This window comes from Panthera uncia (assembly GCF_023721935.1).
Source record: "Panthera uncia isolate 11264 chromosome D3 unlocalized genomic scaffold, Puncia_PCG_1.0 HiC_scaffold_8, whole genome shotgun sequence".
In the NCBI taxonomy this organism is placed as follows: domain Eukaryota; kingdom Metazoa; phylum Chordata; class Mammalia; order Carnivora; family Felidae; genus Panthera; species Panthera uncia.
In genome coordinates, this window is record NW_026057586.1 from 49,401,141 (window position 1) to 49,422,628 (window position 21,488).

General features: G+C 40.2%; 1 protein-coding gene and 1 pseudogene across 4 annotated transcripts in view; both read right to left on the reverse strand.

Annotated features, from left to right (window-relative positions):
- Positions 1-21,488, reverse strand: part of GREB1L (GREB1 like retinoic acid receptor coactivator) — a 280,287-nt gene that overhangs the window by 25,847 nt on the left and 232,952 nt on the right. For all 4 annotated transcript variants that reach the window (XM_049619644.1, XM_049619645.1, XM_049619643.1 and 1 more), the window contains 3 exons: positions 9,369-9,502; positions 6,167-6,506; positions 574-689 (listed from right to left, as the gene is read on the reverse strand). In XM_049619644.1, the coding sequence (XP_049475601.1) occupies positions 574-689; positions 6,167-6,506; positions 9,369-9,502 (590 nt within the window). The remainder of the gene's footprint in view (positions 1-573; positions 690-6,166; positions 6,507-9,368; positions 9,503-21,488) is intronic.
- LOC125914692 (ferritin light chain-like) lies at positions 17,245-19,127 on the reverse strand (annotated as a pseudogene).

The following is a 21,488-nucleotide window of genomic DNA, read 5'->3' on the forward strand; positions in this document are numbered from 1 at the left end:
TTTTGGGTGAGTCCATCTGGCCTTGGTTTCAATCTCAGCTTTGTCACCTCCTAGCTGTTATGACCTCACAGCAGCCACTTCATTTTCTCCAAGTATAAAATAGAATAACAGTATTTGGCTCATATGGTTATTGTAAGGAATGAATGGATGGCACAGGTAAGGCATTTATAGAAATGCCTGACACACAGTGAGCATTCAACTCATGCTGTTATTATTGTTGTTGCTGCCTTCCTGTCTGCAGGCCCTGGATTCTTAAAGGGGTTGGGAACAGCAGATTAAGAGACACTTCATCCAAATTAAAAAAATCCTGTTTTGGGGCACATGCTTTTCCTCTCTGCCTCTCTGCTTTGATGCATAAACACTTCTCACTGTGGCTATCTTCCATTCCCAAATTGCTAGGCAATCTCTGGAAAGTCAAAATAGTCAAGGCAGGCTATATTTCTTATATCTCTGAGGAAAATTATTCTCTTCCCCCTTGCTAAATGAATGAAATGGTTAAGCGTCAGCCAAGTTTTAACCGTCAGCTTAGCTGGATAACTAAGGAAAAATGAGAAATAATTATTCATAATGTACCTGGGAAAGGTTTCTCCAAGAGGATCTTTGCCAGTTAGTATCACAATACAAGGCAGACCTTCTAAATCTTGGTATGTCCGAGGGGTCCACTCTTCTGGTTCATTTCCTCTCCAGGTCTGTAGAAAGGGACCCATATGATAAAATTAAAACCTCTTGTTTAAGTTTCCACCTCTTAAAAGATTTCTAGGTCCACATTCTATATGCATTTGTGGTTTCAAATGACTTCCGGTGTGTGTGTGTGTGTGTGTGTGTGTGTATCATATATGTGTGTGTATACTAAATTGCTACTACAAATTGGCATAATGAAGCACTCTAGAAGAATGTGGCCTTTAGTTTTATCTCAGTAGGATAAAACAGAAGATCTTGGTATACATCATGCATTAGCCACACAAATCAAAGAAACATACAATGAAATACCCTGCCAGTGATGCAAACTTTATAGAAACCCTCGTTAAATTACCTGCCTCAAGACTTATAAATATATTTTCTTCATATAATGGACAGACTCTCGGGGCTGATTAACTGAAAAAGACAGTTTCAATTATGACTGACTAATAAAAGCATCTCAACTCTATGAAAACAGATATTCACCAGAAAATCATCAAGTTAGCTACCCTTGATGGTTATTCCCACCCCCCTCCCCCATACTGACTGTCAAAATAAGTGGCAAATAATAATTGGCTTGGGGCTCTTAGAAGTCTCTCTCAAGAAGGCTAAAAATATAACCAAATCTAGACCAATTAAAAAAAAACAGCGCTGACCCTTACTTAGAAGAGGAATGCAATTAGTTTTATGGTTCCAGAAATAATCTATTAATCATCAACTTCTGATACAGATTAACATATACACATATATACACATGTATATATATATCTTTAGTAAATGGAATGTCAATCAGTGGGAAGAAAAAAATCCCACCAACTTGAAAGATGTTCAAAAGTGAAAAGATCTTATAGATTTTTATTTTAGAGCAGAAGGAAAACAGACTATCTCTTAAGTAGATAAGATGGTTTCTACTACTTTTATGAAGTATCTAGTATCTATGCTTCATAACAGCTTTCTAGCAGGAATTATAGGAAATAGATTGACATTTCTGATAATGCTTTAGGGAACAAAGAGTAAGAAGTGAGGTTATTAAGTAATGCACACAATTTATTTTAAAAATAGGCTGGTACTTCCTTTGCCAAACACAAAAAGAGATAAAAAGAAATTTAATATGCAAGACATAATGTAATAGGGTTTGATTAATGATTTGTTGATGTCTAGATAAAACAGTCTTTAGAAATAAATATACCCACAATTATTCAAATAAAGTATATATAATTTGTAAACCGGGAGGCATTCTGACCTTGTTGCCCAGTCTTTTATCATATATTTGCATACCAGGGGGAAATCAATGGACCTACATAGATTTACAAGTTTGAGAGACTCTTCTTGTCTTAGAAAAACCAATCTATCAAAAATATATATATTTTAAAAATATTCATTTTTGAGAGAGCAAGCATGAGCGGGAGAGGGGCAGAGAGAGAGATTGGGACAGAAGAGCCAAAGCGAGCTCTGTGCTGATAGCAAGCAGCAAGCCCGATGACAGGCTCAAACTCATGAACCATGAGATAGTGACTCGAGCCGAAATCAGATGCTAAACTGACTAAGCCACCCAGGCCCCCTATCAAAAATATTTTTTTTAATATTAAAAGAAAGGTATCTACAAGAATTCAGTTTTATATACACTGTCATGTCAAAATGAATAATAACATTATCTAATTTAAAATAAACAATTTTGGGAATAGGAATCATTTTACTTATAACCCTCGCATTGGACTCATGATGTTCCTGACACTGAGGTTCTCCCTGAATGGATTTTCCTCCCAGAAACCATCCAGAGGTCATGGTTCCATCAACAATGAGGTCAAGTTATAATGATGGGATAAGAGATATTTTACTCTACAAAAGGTTTATTTTCAAAAGATTATTAAAGAAATCTCTTTTTTACTCTTGACCAATCAGAGCTAGCCAAACCACTACAACATGCTTTTCTGTCCCTCTGCTATTTCTGATGAATAATGGTCACAGTTCTTGGATGGAACATTTATTTATTTATACTGTTTTTCATTTTCTTTATTTTAGAGAGAGAGAGAGCAGGAGTGGGGGGTGGGGAAGCAGAGGGAGAGAGAATCTTAAGCATGCTCCACGAACGTGGAACCTGACATGGGGCTCGATTCCACGACCCTGGGATCGTGACCTGAGCCAGAATCAAGAGTCGGCTGCTCAACCGACTGAGCCACCCAGGCACCTCTTCACTGCAGAGCATTTAATACAAACACAAAAGACTGGGTGGGCACTGAGTTCCAAGGAAAAAATGGGGCTCAAGGCTAAAGAAATCTGATGAAAGCTTCACAAGCCTTCTGGAGAAACTGGCTTATTTAGATTTAAGCCTTGTATCCTTTCAAAATGCTTATCATACTTGTAAGTTAGTCATAATACCTAACAGGATAATTAGAGGGAAGCACAGAAATAAGGCCATCCAATTGGAGAAGAAGCAGAGGATGTTACTCAAGGCTACAGATAAAAGGCACACCCAGCAACCCATGCCAACCCAACAAAGGTAAGGGAGGTTGGTGAGTTAGAAATAAATGTATGAAGCAGAAATCACCTGGCAAGTGGCAGTTTTGCTTAGGATATGAACATTTCAATAGGAGTGCATATTTTCACTTCCACACAAAGAGAGAGTATAAACAGGATGCATTGATGTAGTCCAGCAGTTTTGAGAATACAAAAATCTCTTTTGTGTGGTTGGTGACTGGCAGCTACTCATACAAATTGAGATATAACTTCTCTGAGTATTACTTGGGCCCCCCCTTAATGTATGGCATGCTCTCAGAACAGCGCTCGCAAAACAGCTGCTGTCTAAAAGCCCCAAAGGTAATTCTGATTGCTAGCAGCCAGTTAGGCCTCTTGACATTGGGGTTGTGAGTTCAAGCCCTACATTGGGCATAGAGATTACTTAAGGAAATAGGAAAGGAAAGGGAAGGGAAAGGAAGGGAAGGGAAGGGAAGGGAAGGGAAGGGAAGGGAAGGGAAGGGAAGGGAAGGGAAGGAAGGGAAGGGAAGGGAAGGGAAGGGAAAGGAAAGGAAAGGAAAGGAAAGGAAAGGAAAGGAAAGGAAAGGAAAGAGAAAAGGAAAAGGAAAAGGAAAAGGAAAAGGAAAAGGAAGGAAAAGAAAGGAACCTGAGGTCTTGATTGTGGTTTTCAAATTATGACCCAGAGGGGCGAATTATTTAGGACCTGCTGATGTATACTGACTTAGTAATTGGCATTTCTGAAGACTGAACAAATGACCTAGACTATAAATAGCTATACTTGATCGGTGTCATGGAGGCCCAGAGAAGATTCTGCAGCCTCACATCCTTTTCAACCATCTCCCTGCAATAGGTTTGTGAGGCTTCACACAGTGGCACTGATTATTTGCCTTTCCAGATTTTCCAATCATTAGTATCATTCAAATTGTTTCAAGACATATGTCTCAATGCATTATACTGTAAGAAGAGTTCAGGACTCTCATTTGTTATCCATCCTAGAAATTCCATAGTTATGTGGTCTATAATCATCACTTAAAATTGTGAACACTAGGGGTGCCTGGGTGGCTCAGTTGGTTAAGCATCCAACTTTGGCTCAGGTCATGATCTCACGGTTCGTGAGTTCAAGCCCCGCATCAGGCTCTGTGTTGACAGCTCAGAGCCTGGAGCCTACTTTGGATTCTGTGTCTCCCTCTCTCTCTACTCCTCCCCATCTCTCTTTCTCTCTCTCAAAAATAAATAAATATTAAAAAAATAAAAAATAAAATAAAATTGTGAACACTGGGGTGCCTGGACGGTTCAGTTGGTTAAGCGTCCAACTTTGGCTCAGGTCATGATCTCCTGGTCTGTGGGTTCGAGCCCCACATCAGGCTTAGGTCATGATCTCACAGCTCATGAGTTCAAGCCCCTGTGCTGACAGCTCAGAGACCCTGGAACCTGCTTCGGATTCTGTGTCCCTGCTTCTTGCTCTGCTCCTCCCCCACTCATGCTCTGTCTCACTCTGTCCCTCAAAAATAAATATTAAAAAAGTTGTGAACATTATATCAACATATGAAATATAAATTTTGTTATAATTTCCATTAAATAAAGGGTTTCTATTTTTAGATTTATTTGTTCTAGTTGCTTATCAAGCTAATACAAGATATTTTGTTTGCATTTTGGATTATTCGATTTAGGTTAACTAATAGAATACAATAAAAGGTTTACATTTGCAAAATGCTTTATTTTTTTCATTTCAATCTTAATTAATTAATTTTTTTAGAGAGAGAGAGCATGCACAAGAGCAGGAGAGGGGTAGAAGGAGAGAGACAGAGAAAGAGAGAGAATCCCAAGCAGTCTCCATGCTCAGCACAGAGCCTGATGTGGGGCTTGATCCCATGACCCTGGGATCAAGACTTGAGCATAAATCAAGAGTCGGACACTCAACCAAGTGAGCCATCCAGGTGCGCCGCAAAATGCTTTATGAACACGAAATAATATCTTCAAATTAGAGTTCCTGGAGATCATACAATCCAACTCTCTCATTTTGCAGATGAGAAACTGAAGCCCAGGATGAAAATGAAAATTCCCCAAGACTATGTGCTTTCTTTTCATCAAATTTGTGCCAAACTGGATTTTTCTTAACCCGACTTAGCTCAGGTTTTAGTGTGCAGGGTACACATACCATGCGGGTCTAACTCAGACATACAGTACACTTAGCTTGGTGTCATACGTAGATAGATATGCAGTTGTTTTATTAAATGCTTCCTAATAGCTAGAACACATTGGATTATAAAGGTCCCCAGAAAAACCTGAGCAGGGCATAAAGGAGGGAGTTAGGTTAGTTGATTTAGGAATTCTGGCCCACCCCCTCCATGCCTAACAGGAGGGTTTAGGAGAAGTAGTCAGTCCTGCTGCCATGCGAGGGGAGGGGGCTGTGCTCATGCACTAAGCCCTCTGTAGTAGGCTTAGAGAAGTCAGACCAGCAAGCCTCAGGGCTGCGTCAAAGCAAGTTCAATGAAACAACAAACTGTTGAAGAATCCACATGCAAGAGGGTGGGGAATAGCTCTATATGAGTACTAAAGATAAAACAAAATACTTTACCGACTCTAGACCTGAGATGACAGGCTAGGTAGACAGAAAAGAATTAGTGAATTGATGGTACCCACAGAGGACTGAGAGAACAACTTACCTTTTTTTTCTGAGAAAACAGATGGCCGTGTGCTAGATGCATCTTGAACAAGGTCAATAAACATGGGGTCAAATTGGGTCATCTCATTTTTGCACCTGCAGTTGGAGAGCATGGAAGACCAACTGCATGCACATGATAAAAAGGGGGCTTGACAGAATCTTAATAAACTGGCTTCCCAATTCGGGAAGTGAACATGTCCCTTTGTTTAGTCTTAACATTGTCATGAAGATCAAACCAACACATGTGCAAAACTCTATTAAACTCAGGCCTCTGAGCCACCTATGTGGGATTTGTAGAAAACAGAAAAAAATGGTATTTCAAAGGAGAGATGTCTGACCATTGCTGACCTTTAATCGTGCCACAAAGTGAGTTGCAACACTGAGTTCAGAGGCAGGGTTCCCAAGGATGATCTCAAAGCGGTACTGCAGCCCCAGCTTGTCGCGCACCTCCTGCAGCCGCTCCTTGGCTAACATCGCCAGCTGCACAGAGGGCACCCTGATAATGAGCATGTGTCCCCGCCCACTTCTGGTTTTTCCTGGGGAGCTGATGAGGTCATCCATAATGCTGAGTGTTTCTGGTGTGCTGTGGTCTCGGAGTGACGCCATGGTGGTGAGGGCCATCAGAGCCTCTGAGTACTGCTGGATGAGAAGGTAGCAGCGGACGACCATGCTGTGTAGCCTGGGGTACCTTCAACAGAACACAGGGAGCTCGCACTCAGGCAGCAGGACCAGCTGGGACAGCAAGGTCTTTGTGGGAGAAATGCAGGCTAAGCATGGTGGGAAGGGGTTACTGGTCAATGGAAGGCTTGAGCTCTAGCATGACCTTGGAATCCACATCACTAGAAGGAAAAGCTGAGCTTTCAACGCCTGTGAATCAGAACCCGTTGGGATAGGCAAAGCAAGCTAAAGAGGCTTCGGGATGGTCTAGCAACCCCTAGCTTCCCTCAGTGTGGTCTATGGACCAGCAGCAGCATCCAGTGGCAGTATCACCTGAGAGTTTGTTAGAAATGCCAAATTCCCCCACCCCAGATATCTGAATCAGAACTCACATCCTGACAAGATCCCCAGGTAGTTTATATACACATTAAATTTTGAGAAGCACTGGTCTTGTCAGGTTAATTGTTGACACAGTCATAATGGATCATTCCTGGATCCTAACCTCTTGGTGGCACTGAGTTAGCATGGTGGTATTGTCAGCTTATTTCTCTGATACTTGACTACAGTAAAGAAAATTGAGACATTAGTATGTTTGAAAAATATCAGACATACAAATAATAATTATTACTAATAATTACTAATTTCAGGGTAGCCACTCCACAGACAGCAGTTTATCTTCCAATAAAGAAGACAACTGTATCTTCCCATAAAGTGTACCTTGGTGCTGGAGAAAACTTGGAGCTGAGTGGGGAAATAGCATCCCCTAGTGGTGAAGCCTCCTATCACCTGAGCACTGCTTAGTCAAGGGGGCCTGGCAAATAGGGGTGTCCTTGAATCATCCCAATACCCATTGGTACCCCACCCCACCCTGCCTGGACTGCCAAGTAAGAGGGTCACTTTGTTCAAATTGGAACTTTTTACAATTACAGAGCAGGCAGAAAATCAATCTCTCATTTGTGTGTTACTCCTCAGAAAGCCAGGCCTGCTGGCAGTTAAGTACAAATGGACAAAGAGGACCCCCTTGCAGGCATGAAGAGGTGCTGGTCAAGAAAGGAGGTGCTAGCGAAATGAGGATGAGCCTGTGAACTTGCTTTCTGGTCGCCAGCTGGCAGCACATGCAGCTGGGTAGGCCATGGGGTGGTTTGCCTTTGTTCCACGTTATAATTCTATTTAAAGTAAGACAAGTGGTCTGCCAGGCGTGCACAGAAAAACCCAGGGTCAAATACCAATTAGGGTCATCAAATGAATAGCGTGGTTTTGACCACTCCCCTTTCTACCAGAAGGAGGATGAGTTAAAAGGATAAGAGAAACCTGGCTACTTGCCCAAGATCATGCAACTGGTCAGGGACAGAGCTGTGTCTAGATTCATTCCGGTCTCTGACAACATTTCCTTACATTGCAAGGATTTGGTAGATTGGGGAAAAGGGAAGAAATCCTTCAGTTTACTCAATGCTGGGCAAGTTCTTCAAACACTCAATAAACTATAGCTAGTATTAGTTTGAGTGACTGGGTTGGAAGAAGTGAGCACACAAGATCCATGTTTAAAGCTTAATGTTTTTTGATGGGCCAGGTAGGAAAGCCAAAGTTAGAATACATGGTAACTTTGATCTATAGGCATTTAGATCTCATACTCTGAAAGAAGTATGAATTTAGAAGTGAATAGTCTTCACAAGCTGTTATGTTTGCACTGAACTGTAATTGTTGTTTTGTAAGTATTACCAAGGTTGTAAGAGAAGTTGACAGGATTGACTCTGAATGATGTTACCAGAATGGAGGGTACGTTCCAAGCTGGTAGATGAAGCCAGTGGGTGGGAAACACTTAAAAGGGAGACTCATGGGATGATTCTGGAAAGTAAGATCACATGTGCTGTGGAAGGATTAATGTCACAGAGTCGGTTAAGTCTTCTTAAATCCCACAGCTGCAAAAACATAAAATCCTACTCCAAGGCTGTTCCCTTTCTTGACACAGTATAATAACTCTCTGGATAGGATGTATCTCCCTGTCCTCATTTTTAATCTTTCTTTTTTCTTAGCAAAGTTATAGGGCAGGTTGTTAAATAGGTGGCTTATGATCAACTGGGGCCAGTTTGAAGAATGAAAGCTACTGAAAATTAGAATGTGCCTCATCAAAAAGAGTCCAACTGCCCCCATCACTGGAAGGTCAGACAGACTATTGCAGCGGAGGGCAGGGAGGGCCGTGTATTAGGTTACGTAAATTCTAATGCCTCTGTGATGCTTCAAGTCTATGATCCAAAATCAGAGAGAAAAAAATAGGAAAACTCTTTACTCTTCTGGAGTTTGACCTGGACTTGGGGAATAAAAAGAAAGCAGAAGAGACAGAAAAGTCATGATCTTTAACTCCCAAGGTCAGGGACTAAAGGAGACACCCTTGGAACTGAACTCACTTTAATGATCTAATTGCTCCTAATTTTCTCCAGTCTATACTCCCACTCTCATAGTAAAGTTCAGTTTTTACTGAGTCATCTAAGGGTACTTGCCTGTGTGAGTAGAGGAGGAAAGAGGGGAAAATGAAAAAGTGTAGGGTATACGGTGGGGGAGGCCACACCTCAGAGGAACTGGTCTTTAATTAGTAAATCCCTCTGCCCATCTAATCCCCTGGTAGTCGTATGCTTGGGAGATGACTCAGAGCATGAAAAGTGGAGCATGATAAGTCCCACTTTGGGTTGCTAGTTTCCTTTGTTAGTCTTGGATGATCACAGAAAACCTATGTGAGTAAAAGGTCATCTTAGGAGATGTTATTTTTATTCTGCCTTTGCATGGGATCTGCACAGCCGGTGCTCCACCAAACTTCCTGTGACAGTGACATAAGAGACTTTCGGCTATTTTAGATACACAAGTATGGCTAAAGTAAAAGTTGAAGGTCCTTACTTACCTTTCCAAGAGCGTGTTCACCATTTTTTCAAAAGTCTCATCACATCTCAAAAGTGGACTTGTGATTCCCCACTGTAGAGACTTACTGTATTCATTCAGGCCGAAGTACAACTTCTCCTCACAGCTCATGTCCTCCTGATTCAAAACAGAGCAAAATCCAGTGAGGAGAGGATACAATGTGTCTTGTTTCCTAGGGATGAGGAGAAATCCCTGCAATATATTATTTCCTGGAAGGTTAAAAAAATTGTGAACAAGTGATACTATATCAAACTAAAAAGCTTCTGCACAGCAAAAGAAGCCTCAACAAAATGAAAAGGCAACCTATAGTATAGTTGAAATATTTACAAATCATATATCTGATAAGGGGTTATATCCAAAATATATTTTAAAAACTCACATAACTCAATAGCAAAAAACCCAAACAATCCAATTTAAAGACAGGCAGAGGAACTGAATAGACATTTTTCTAAAGAAGACATGCCCATGGTCAGTAGGTACATGAATAGGTGCTCAACACCGCTAATCATCAGGGCAATGCAAATCAGAATGAGGATCTAATGTATAACAACTTGGTGACCACTGTAGTGAAATATCACCCCACACCTGTTCATTTTTTTTTTTTTTAAGTAAGTACTAGGCCCTATGTGGGGCTTGAACTCATGACCCCAAGATCAGGAGTCTCTTGCTCTACTGACTGACTGAGCCAGCCAGGCACCCCACCTCATACCTGTTGGAATAATTGTTTATCAAGAGGAAAAAAGATAACAAATGTTGACAAGGGTGTGGAGGAAAGCAAACGCTCATGCTTTGTTGGTGGGAGTATAAGTTGGTACAGCCACCATGGGAAACAATATGGAGGTTCCTCAAATAAATTAAAAATTGAATCATTGATCAATAAATATCCACTTCTGGGTATTTACCCAAAGAAAATGAAAATAGGATATAGAAGAGATATATGCACTCCCATGTTCATTATTCACAATAGCCAGGATATGGAAGCAACTAAGTGTCTGTCAATGGATAAATGGATAAAAAAGATACAGTACGTATATGTATATATCCACACAATGGAATATTATTCAGTCATGAGAAAGAAGGAAATCCTGACATTTGTAACAAATAGACCTTGAGAGCATAATGCTAAGTGAAATAAGTTAGAGAAAGACAAACACTGCATGGTTTCACTCAGATAAAGGATCTTAAAAAAAAAAAAAGTCAAACTCATTAAAGCAGAGAGTAGAATAGTGGTTGCCATGGGTGGGGGGGGGGGGGGGGGAGGGGGGGGAAATAGGAAGAGGTTGGTAAAAGGGGTATAAACTTTTAGCTATAAAATGAATAAGGTCTGAGGGTCTAATGTATAATATAGTGACTATAGTTGTTAACACTATAATATATAATTGACATTTGCCAAGAGAGTAGAAATTAAATGTTCTTACTAAAAAGTACACATATATTTATATGTATATATAAATATGTGAGATGATGGATGTATTAATTAACTAGAAGGGAGGAGTCCTTTCACAATGTATGTGTATATGTATATCAAATCATCACAATGTACACTTTAAATATCTTACAATTTTACAATTACAAAATGAATGAGATTTTACAAAAAAAGAGAGAGGAATAGGAAAATCAAGAAATAGATTCTTTTTTTTTTAATGTTTTTTTTTAATTTATTTTTGAGACAGAGAGAGACAGAACATGAGCAGGGGAGGGACAGAGAGAGAGGGAGACACAGAATCTGAAGCAGGCTCCAGGCTCTGAGCTGACAGCACAGAGCCCAACGCGGGGCTCGAACTCATGGAGTGTGAGATCATGACCTGAGCTGAAGTTGGATGCTCAACCGACTGAGCCACCCAGGTGCCCCAAACAGATTCTTAAGTATAGAGAACAAACTGGTGGTTACTAGAGGGGAGGTGGGTGGGAGGATGGGTGAAATAGGTGATGGGGATTAAGGAGGGCACTTGTCGTGATGAACACCAGACAATGTATGTAAGTGTTAAATTACTACATACACCTGAAATTAATATAACACTGTATGTTAACTAAAAATGGATTTCAAATAAAACTTAAAGTAAAAAAATGAGATCTTGCCATTTGCAACAACATAGATGGACCCAGAAGCTATAATGCTAAGTGAAACAAATCAGAGAAAGACAAATGCCATATGATTTCACTTACATGTAGAATCTAAAAAACAAAATAAATGAGCAAAGAAACAAAGAGACAAACAAAAACCCAAAACTGTTAAATATAGAGAGAATGAATGAATGAATGAATAAAGCAAACTGGTTTATTGCCACAGGGAAGGGGGATGGAAGGATGGATGAAGTAGATAAAAGGGATTAGGAAGTACAAACTTCCAGTTACAAAACAGAGAAGTCACTGAGATGAAAAGTACTGAATAGGAAATATAGCCAATAATGTTGTAATACTGCTGCTTGGTAACAGATGGTGACTACACTAATGGTAAGCAGTGAGTAATGTAAAGAATTGTTGAATCGTTATGTTGTACACCTGAAATTAACATAATACTGTATGTTAATTATAAATAAATTAAAAATAAATAAACACGATAACCAATTGTTAAAATAAAATCAATATCTTATCATTTTATTTGTCAATTATACCTCAATAAAGCTGAAAAAACTGTATTTCATTATACAACCTGATATCAACTCCACAGTTATCTTGGGGACAGAAACCAAACTTCTTTTTCCCTTCAAATGAACTTAATATGTGGTTAATGTTGACATGCTTTCTTAAGGCAGATGGTGACTTAACAGATGGTTTGTTTTCTCTTTGCTTTGTTCAGGCATGTTCTGAAGAATAGCATTTTTTAGGTTGGTACAGTCACAGGTCAGACTTTTCCCTCATGAAGCAATTCTCTATACTGATACATATGCTATATATAGAACTCTCCAGAGATTAACAAACTCAAAAATCCTATTACAAAAAACTTAACTTTTCTGATGTTATCTAATGATGGTAATTCAGAAAATCTTACTCTTTTACAAAAAATATTTATTTAAAAATGGAATCTATGCTTTTCTGCCTTCATAAGCAGAATTCCCTGTATTTAATTTATCCCCCCTTCATGATGACTCAGTCATCACTGTGAAAATGAATAACTATTTTGGGATGTGACACAAAGATTCCCTCAGAGGATCCTGAGATGTATGACAAGATGTCCTTAAATGTAAATAGTCCCAGAATATTAAGCAAGCTTTTTGAGTTCATGCATCTGTGTTTTTTCAAACAATGGTTTTCTTTCCTATTTTCTACATTAATTTTTCCCAGTCATTTCTCCTAGCTGCCGTGTGGCCCATGTGTTTTAGTCTCTATTTGTTATTTATTATGTATTGGTATTTTTCCTTTTTAAAAAATGTTTATTTTGAGAGAGAGAGAGCACGAGCAGGGGAGGGACAGAGAGAGAGAGAGAGAGAGAGAGAATCACAAACAGGCTGCATGCTGTCAGCACAGAGCCTTACTCAGGGCTCAATCCCATGAATGGTGAGATTATGACATAAACTGAAATTAAGAGTCAGATGCTTAACTGACTGACCCACACAGGTGCCACTGGCATTTTTCTTTAAACACCCACAAACTCATTTCATAAAGGTAATACAGCATCTTAAATATAATAAATATAATAAATTACAAATAGATTAAGCAGTCAGAAGAAGAAAAAGCAAGGGTAAGAGAAATAAGATTGGGCCAGGGATGAAGCTAGTGCTCTCAAAAATGCACATTTTGTTAGAAGTGGGCTACAAATTTGTTTCTGAGCTCTTTAGTAACCCAAACAGATAAGCAACTGTGTGATTCAAAAGGCCCAAAAGATAGAAAATAAAGCAATATTTAATTGACAGCTTTTAATTATTTTTTCGTGACCCCCCAAACCAGTTATTCCTTCTTGTTGGAATAGGATCTTCAAGAGTAAAAATGCTTTATTAGAGGACCAGAGTATGTTCTTCGAAACAGCAGAGCCTTAAAACATACAATGAGCAGCCTCTGTTTTGGAGGCTTGAAAGCCATTTTGTTTATTTGTTTGCTTCCTTCCTTCTGGGTTCTTGGTTGAGTTCTGGATAATTGTGTCAAATGAGTCATTTCAGGATGAAAAGTCATTCATCTGCATTCTCTCCTTATCCGGCTGTTGGCACAGAGTCCGTGGAAAAGCTTTCTCTTCTGTGTTGTGGTCTTCACTTTCCTTCTCATTTTTGGTCCTGCTTCTTTGGGAAAATCTAAAATCCTACTCCAAGCCTGTTCTTGGAGCATTTTAATGCTCCATTTTAATGCTCCAAGTTAAAATGCAGCATTTTGTACAGCATTTAACTTGCTGGATAGGATGCATCCACCTGTCCTCAGTGTAATTTCTTTCTTAGCAAAATTATGGGGTGGGTTATTAAACAGATGGCTTGTGATCAATTGGAGCCAGTATTTTATTAATCTACAAAGACTTTGTAGATCAAGAACTAGAGATACTAAAAATGGGAATTAGATGTGAAAACTTTCCCCAATCATTAAGTTTGCATTAAACTATAGCTCTAGTTTTGAATTTTTTTTTTCAACGTTTTTTATTTATTTTTGGGACAGAGAGAGACAGAGCATGAACGGGGGAGGGGCAGGGAGAGAGGGAGACACAGAATCGGAAACAGGCTCCAGGCTCCGAGCCATCAGCCCAGAGCCTGACGCGGGGCTCGAACTCACGGACCGCGAGATCGTGACCTGGCTGAAGTCGGACGCTTAACCAACTGCGCCACCCAGGCGCCCCAATATAGCTCTAGTTTTGTATTATAAACCTTGTAATAGATGTCAATGGGACCACCCTTTTAAAATGTTACAAAACTCTGAATGATGTTATTCAAAAGAAACATGCATCCCAAGAGTCACAAATCACAAATCATACTGAATCACTATGTCTTTTGGAAAAATGTCCCTTCTCCTGCAAAAAAAATAAAAATAAATATCCCTCCCCAAGTCCTGCCCTCCTAATGACCCTCATCCTGTAGCTCTCCCTGTCTTCTCCCTGCTATCGTTGCTTTTCCTCCAGCCAAATGCTCTGCTCTACAGACACTGTTACCTGGAAGGTCACCAAAGACTCCTAAGGCCAAATCCAGTGGTGTGTGCCTGTCAGTCCTTGACCTCACTGCCCTTTTGGTAGTTCTCTTCATTGTCTATTTCAATGATTTTATCCACACCAGCTTCTTCTGTGATCATTGTTCTTTTTTTTTTTAAATATAATTTATTTATTTTTTAAATTTACATCCAAGTCAGTTAGCATATACTGCAACAATGATTTTAGGAGCAGATTTCTTAAGGCCCCTTACCCATTTAGCCCATCCCCCCTCCCACAACCCCTCCAGTAACCCTCTGTTTGTTCTCTATATTTAAGAGTCTCTTACGTTTTGTCCCCTTCTCTGTTTTTATATTATTTTTGCTTCCCTTCCCTTATGTTCATCTGTTTTGTCTCTTAAAGTCCTCATACAAGTGAAGTCATATGATACTTGTCTTTCTCTAATTTTGCTTAGCATTAATACCCTTTAGTTCCATCCATGTAGTTGCAAATGGCAAGATTTCATTCTTTTTGATTGCCGAGTAATGCTCCATCGTAGGTTCATATACTACATCTTTTTTATCCATTCATCTGTTGATGGACACTTGGGGTCTTTCCATATTTTGCCTATTGTCAATAGCGATGCTATAAATATTGGGGTGCACGTGCCCCTTCGAAATAGTACACCTGTATCCACTGGATAAATACCTAGTAGTGCAATTGCTGGGTCATAGGGTAGTTCTATTTTTAGTTTTTTGAGGAACTTCCATACTGGTTTCCAGAGTGGCCGCACCAGTTTGCATTCCCACCAGCAGTACAAAAGAGATCCTCTTTCTCCATATCCTCGCCAACATCTGTTGTTGCCTGAGTTGTTAATGCTAGCCATTCTGACAGGTGTGAGGTGGTATCTCATCATGGTTTTGATTTGTATTTCCCTGATGATGAGTGATGTTGAGCATTTTTTTGTGTCAGTTGGTCATCTGGATATCTTCTTTGGGAAAGTGTCTATTCATGTCTTTTGCCCACTTCTTCACTGGATTATTTGTTTTTTGGGTATTGAGTTTGATAAGTTCTTTATAGATTTTGGATACTAACCCTTTATCTGATATGTCTGCTTGCAAATATCTTCTCCCATTCTGTCGGTTGCCTTTTAGTTTTGCTGATTGTTTCCTTCGCTGTGCAGAAGTTTTTTATTTTGATGAGGTCTTAATAGTTCATTTTTGCTTTTGTTTCCCTTGCCTCCAGAGATAGGTTGAGTAAGAAGTTGCTGCAGCCAAGATCAAAGAGGTTTTTGCCTGCTTTCTCCTCAAGGATTTTGATGGTTTCCTGTCTTATGTTTAGGTCTTTCATCCATTTTGAGTTTATGTAAGAAAATGGTCCAAGTTCATTTTTCTGCATGTCGCTGTCCAGTTTTCCCAGCACCACTTGCTGAAGAAACTGTCTTTATTCCATTGGATATTCTTTCCTGCTTTATCAAAGATTAGTTGGCCATGTGTTTGTGGGTCCATTTCTGGGTTCTCTCTTCTGTTCCATTGATCTGAGTGTCTGTTTTTGTGCCAGTACCACACATGCTGATGATTTCAGCTTTGTAATACAGCTTAAAGTCCGGGATTGTGATGCCTCCAGCTTTGGTTTTCTTTTTTAAGATTGCTTTGGCTATTTTGGGGTCTTTTCTGGTTCCATACAAATTTTAGGATTATTTGTTCTAGCTCTGTGAAGAATGCTGGTGTTATTTTGGTAGGGATTGCCGTGATCATTGTTCTTGACAAATATTCCAAAACTATGTCATAAAGCACCATAAAGTAGAAACTCCAAATGTGCATATGCAATAGTGCACTCATCTCAGCCTTAACTCATTCAAATTCCACCTCGTCTGCTCTCCACAGATCACTGTTCCTCTTGAACTTTTTCTTCAACTAAAGGCATCACCTCAAAGACATCTCTGACTGCTGCCTCTTCCCCAATAAAAAAATCCTAGGTGGGGCGCCTGGGTGGCTCAGTCAGGTAGGCAGTTAAGCATCTGGCTCTTGGGTTTGGCTCAGGTCATGATGTTCGTGGGATTGAGCCCCAAGGGCCCCACACATTGACAGTGTGCAGCCTGCTTGGGATTCTCTCTCTCTCTGCCCCTCCCCCATTAGCAAGCACACACACACTCTCTTTCTCAAGATAAATAAACTAAAAAAAAAATCCTAAAAAATTGACCATTTCTCCCATACTTCTTCTTGCTAGGACCACTATGTATTTGTTAATTTTAATCTGAATGATCAGAAAAGTCAAATGACTGATCTCCCTATTTTTTAAAAAGTTTATTTATTTATTTTGAGAGAGAAAGTGCAAGCAGGAGAGGGGCAGAAAGAGAGGGAGAGAGAGAATCCCAAGCAGGCTCTGCACTGCCAGCTCACAGCCCAATGTGGGGCTTGAGTTCACAAATCGTGAGCTGAAGTCGGACACTTAGACTGAGCCACCCAGGCACCCCAACTGATCTATTTTTAATCACTTTTATTTGACTTCTATCATTAATGAAGTGCCTTAAATTGCAACCTCTCAGCATCTCCTAAAGCTGAACATATGTGTTCATTCCCACATATACACCTGACAAAAATACATACCTGTGTCTACTAAAAGGCATGTGCTAGAATGTTTATAGCAGCACTATTTGAAATAAATGAATGGGATGGATAAATGAATTGTGGTGTTCTCCCAGTGTAATCCATATATGGCAATAAGAACGTTTTATGACTCATGCAAAATAGAGAAGAATTCACAAACAATGCTGAGTAAAAGAAGCTATATACAAAAGAATGCAAACTGCATGATTCCATTTATTTCAAGTTCAAAACTGGGCAAACTAAATGTAGGGTGGAAGAGGCCAGAAGAGTGTTACCCTTTGGTGGGCAATGCCTGTCTTCTGGGGGTAGTGGTAATGTTCTATTTTTTCATCTTGGGTGCTGATTCTAAAGGTGCTTTCAGTTTGTGAAAATTAATCAAGTTGTGCATTTACATTGTTAGTATAAAAGAAATACGTGCATTCTGATAATACAATTGACTCTTGAACAACATAAGTTTGAACTGCATAGGTCCACTTACACAAGGTTTTGTTTTGTTTTCTGCAAAAAGCTTTGTTTCCATTCGGTGCAGGGCTTGGGGGAGGACTTCAGGGGGATTAAAAAGCTGCCTAGTGGCTGCAGGGAGAGGCTCAGGCAGAAGTCCTGACATCCAGTGGGATGCACATGGGTCCCTCAAAAGCCATTGAGCTCCAAAGGCTCTCAGCTATCATGCTTGAAAGTAAGCCTTTGGAAGAGATACTCATCCAGCCTAGCTTTGGGGGCCAGCCAGCCTGCAGAAGTGACTCAGGTGGTCATCCAACTTTTTGATGGGTTTCACTTCTTCATCTAGGAAGTGGTTCTCCAGGAAGTCACAGAGATGGGGATTTGTGTGGGCAGAACCCAGAACATGCAGATCCAGAAGGGCCTGCTTCGGATTCTTTTCCAAGACCATGGCATCCAGTATTTTACCCTACTCATCTTGACAGGGCTTCTGCACATCCTGAAAAAGGGCATGGCTGCCATGCTGATTTTGTATCTTCAAGAGACTCTCAGCCCTCCAGAGCCACATGGTTGAGGTTGGAATAGAAGCTCAGAGAGATGTAGGTGTTAGAGCCCTGCAGATGAATGTTGGCCAGGCAGTTGAAGGCGGCCTCCACCTTAATGGAATCATTCTGACAAATCCAGGAGCTCACGGTTGATTGGCAATAAGGAAGGAGCTAAGCTCAAAAACTGGTCCTAGCTACTCCTGGAGCCAGAAGGCGGTGAGAAGATGGTTCTGGAGGTTGTGACTGGAAAAGAGGTTGGAGGGTGGGTGGAGGGTGGAAGAAGGGGCATCCCTGGGTCTGTTCTGTCTAAACACTGTTGAAGCAAGAGACGGATCTGCAAGACTGGCAGTCGCTCTGCCTATATGCAGATTCTTTACAGTATTGTGAATGTATTTTCTCTTCCTTACAACTTTCTTAATGTTTTCTTTTCTCTAGCTTACTTTATTGTAATAATACATTATATAATAATATGACATACAAAATAGGTGTTATGTTATCGGTAAGGCTTCTGGTCAACAGTAGCCCATTAGTAAAGTTTTGGGGGAGTCAAAATTATATGCGAATTTTCAACTGAGCAGGGGTGGGTCCTCCTGAACCCTGTGTTGTTCAAGGCTCAACCATATTTTTTTTTTAATTTTTTTTAACGTTTATTTATTTTTGAGACAGAGAGAGACAGAGCATGAACGGGGGAGGGTCAGAGAGAGGGAGACACAGAATCTGAAACAGGCTCCAGGCTCTGAGCTGTCAGCACAGAGCTCGATGCGGGGCTCGAACTCACGGACCGCGAGATCATGACCTGAGCCGAAGTCGGACGCTTAACCGACTGAGCCACCCAGGCACCCCAAGGCTCAACCATATTTTTAATAATACCATGCCCTTACAAGAAAATCATTAATGCCTTTGTAATAAGTGTAAACTTTTCCAGCCTGGGACTTCAAGCTTCCGTGTATATAGTCCCAAGTTTCTTTTCATCCTCCTAGTGTTCGCTGAAAAATCCCTGTTTCCTCCTCTGTGGTGCTGCCCGAGCTGTCTGCTCTCAGGAGAGCCCACACCTCAGTCTGTCTGCTCCTTCCTTCCTCTCTTGCAAGGCCCATCCACTGTGCTCTCTCCATGTCGCATTTTCTAATGCTCTTAAGTGGGTGGGACTTCTCCCTCATTTCAATCCCCAGAGCATTTTGATTTTTTAAAATTGTCTTATTCCAGGGGTGCCTGGGTGGCTCAGTTGGTTAAGCATCTGACTTCAGCTCAGGTCATTATCTCACAGTTCATGGCTTTGAGCCTGCGTTGGGCTATGTGCTGACAGCCCAGAGCCTGTAGCCCGCTTCAGATTGTGTCTCCCTCTCTCTCTGCCCCTCCCCCACTCATGCTCTGTCTCTCTTTGTCTTTCAAAAATAAATACACATTAAAAATTATTTTTTAATTTATAAAATTGTCTTCTTCCAGCTATTATTTTTGCAAATAAAAATTGTATATATTTAAGGTATACAATGTGGTATTTTTTCTTTTTTTGAAATTGAGACATAATTGACATGTAACACTGTATTAGTTTTCAGGGGTACAACAAAATGATTCTGTTTATATATAGGCATACCTTGGAGATTTGAGGGTTTGGATGCAGACACCACAATAAACAGGCATTACAATCAAATGAGTCAAATGAATTTTTTGGTTTCCCTGTACATACGAAAGTTATGTTTACACTGTACTGTAGTCTATTAAGTGTACAATAGCATTATGTTTAAAAAACAATGTACATACCTTAATTAAAAGATACTTTATTGCTTAAAAATGCTAACCATCATCTGAACTTTCAGCAAATCATAATCTTTTTGCCGGTGGAGGGTCTTGCCTTGATTTTGATGGCTATTGACTGATTTGGTTGGTGGTTGTTGAAGGCTGGGGTGCCTGTGACAATTTCTTAACACAAGACAACAATGAAGCTTGCCACATTGAATGACTCTTCCTTTCATGAGTGACTTCTCTGTAGCAAGTGATGCTGTTTGATAGCATTTTGCCCCCAGTAGAACTTCTTTCAAAATCGGAGTCAATCCTCTCAAACCCTGCCACTGCTTTATCAACTAAGTTCATGTAATATTCTAAATCCTTTGTTGTCATTTCAACAATCTCCACAGCATCTTCACCAGGAGTAGTTTCCTTCTCAAGACACCACTTTCTTTGTTCACCCGTCAGAAACAACTCCTCATCCATTCAATTTTTATCATGAGATTGCAAGAATTCAGTCTCATCTTCAGGTTCTACTTTTAATTTTAGTTCTTTGCTATTTCCACCACATCTGCAGTGACTTCCTCCACTGAAGTCTTGAACCCCTCAAAGTCATCCACGGGGGTTGTAATCAACTTCTTCCAAACTCCTGGTAATGCTGATATTTTGACCTCTTCCCATGAATCATGAATGTTCTTAATCACCTAGAATGGTGAATCCTTTCCAGAATGTTTTCAACTAACTTTGCCCATTTCCATCAGAGGAATCACTGTCTATGGCAGCCATAGCCTTATGAAATGTATTTTCCTAAATCATAAGAAGTTACTCCTTGACCCATGTGCTGCATAATGGATGTTGTGTCAGTAGTCATGAAAACCACATTCATCTTATTGTACATCTCCATCAGAGCTCTTAGGTTAGCATATACATTGTCAATGAGCAGTAATATATTGAAAGGAATCTTTTTTTTCTGGGCAGTAGGTCTCATCAGTGGGCTTAAAATATTCAATCAACCATGTTGTAAACAGATGTGCTGTCAACCAGGCTTTGTTGTTACATTTAGAGAACACAGACAAGAGTAGATTTAGCATAATTCTTCAGGGCCCTAGGATTTTCAGGATGCTCAATGAGCATTGGCTTCAACTTAAAGTCACCAGCTGCAGTAGCCCCTAACAAGACAGTCAGATTGTCCTTTGGAGCTTTGAAGGCAGTCATTGACTTCTCTCTAGCTATGAAAGACATAGAAGGCGTCTTCTTCCAATAGATGGCTGTTCCATCTACATTGAAAATTTGTTTCACGTAGCCACCTTCATTAATAATCTAGGTCTTTTGGATAACTTGCTGCAGCCTCTATATCAGCACTTGCTGCACTTTAATGTTATGCAGAAGGCATAAGCTTTCTTAAGCTTTATGATCTAACCTCTGGTAGTTTCCAATCTTTCTTCTGCAGCTTCCTTACCTCTCTCAGTCTTCCCAGAATTGAAGACAGTTAGGGCCTTGGTCTGGATTAGGCTTTGGCTTAAGGGAACGTGGTGGCTGATAGGATCTTCTATCTAGATCATTCAGATCTTCTCCATATCAGCAATAAGGTGTTTTACTTTCTTATTATTCATGTGTTCACCGGGTTAGCACTTTTTTTGAGAGAGAGAGAGAGAGAGAGAGAGAGCAAGAGCGAGTGTTGGGGAGGGGCAGAGGGAGAGGGAAAGAGAATCTTAAGCAGTCTCCATGTCCAGCACAGAGCCCAATGCAGG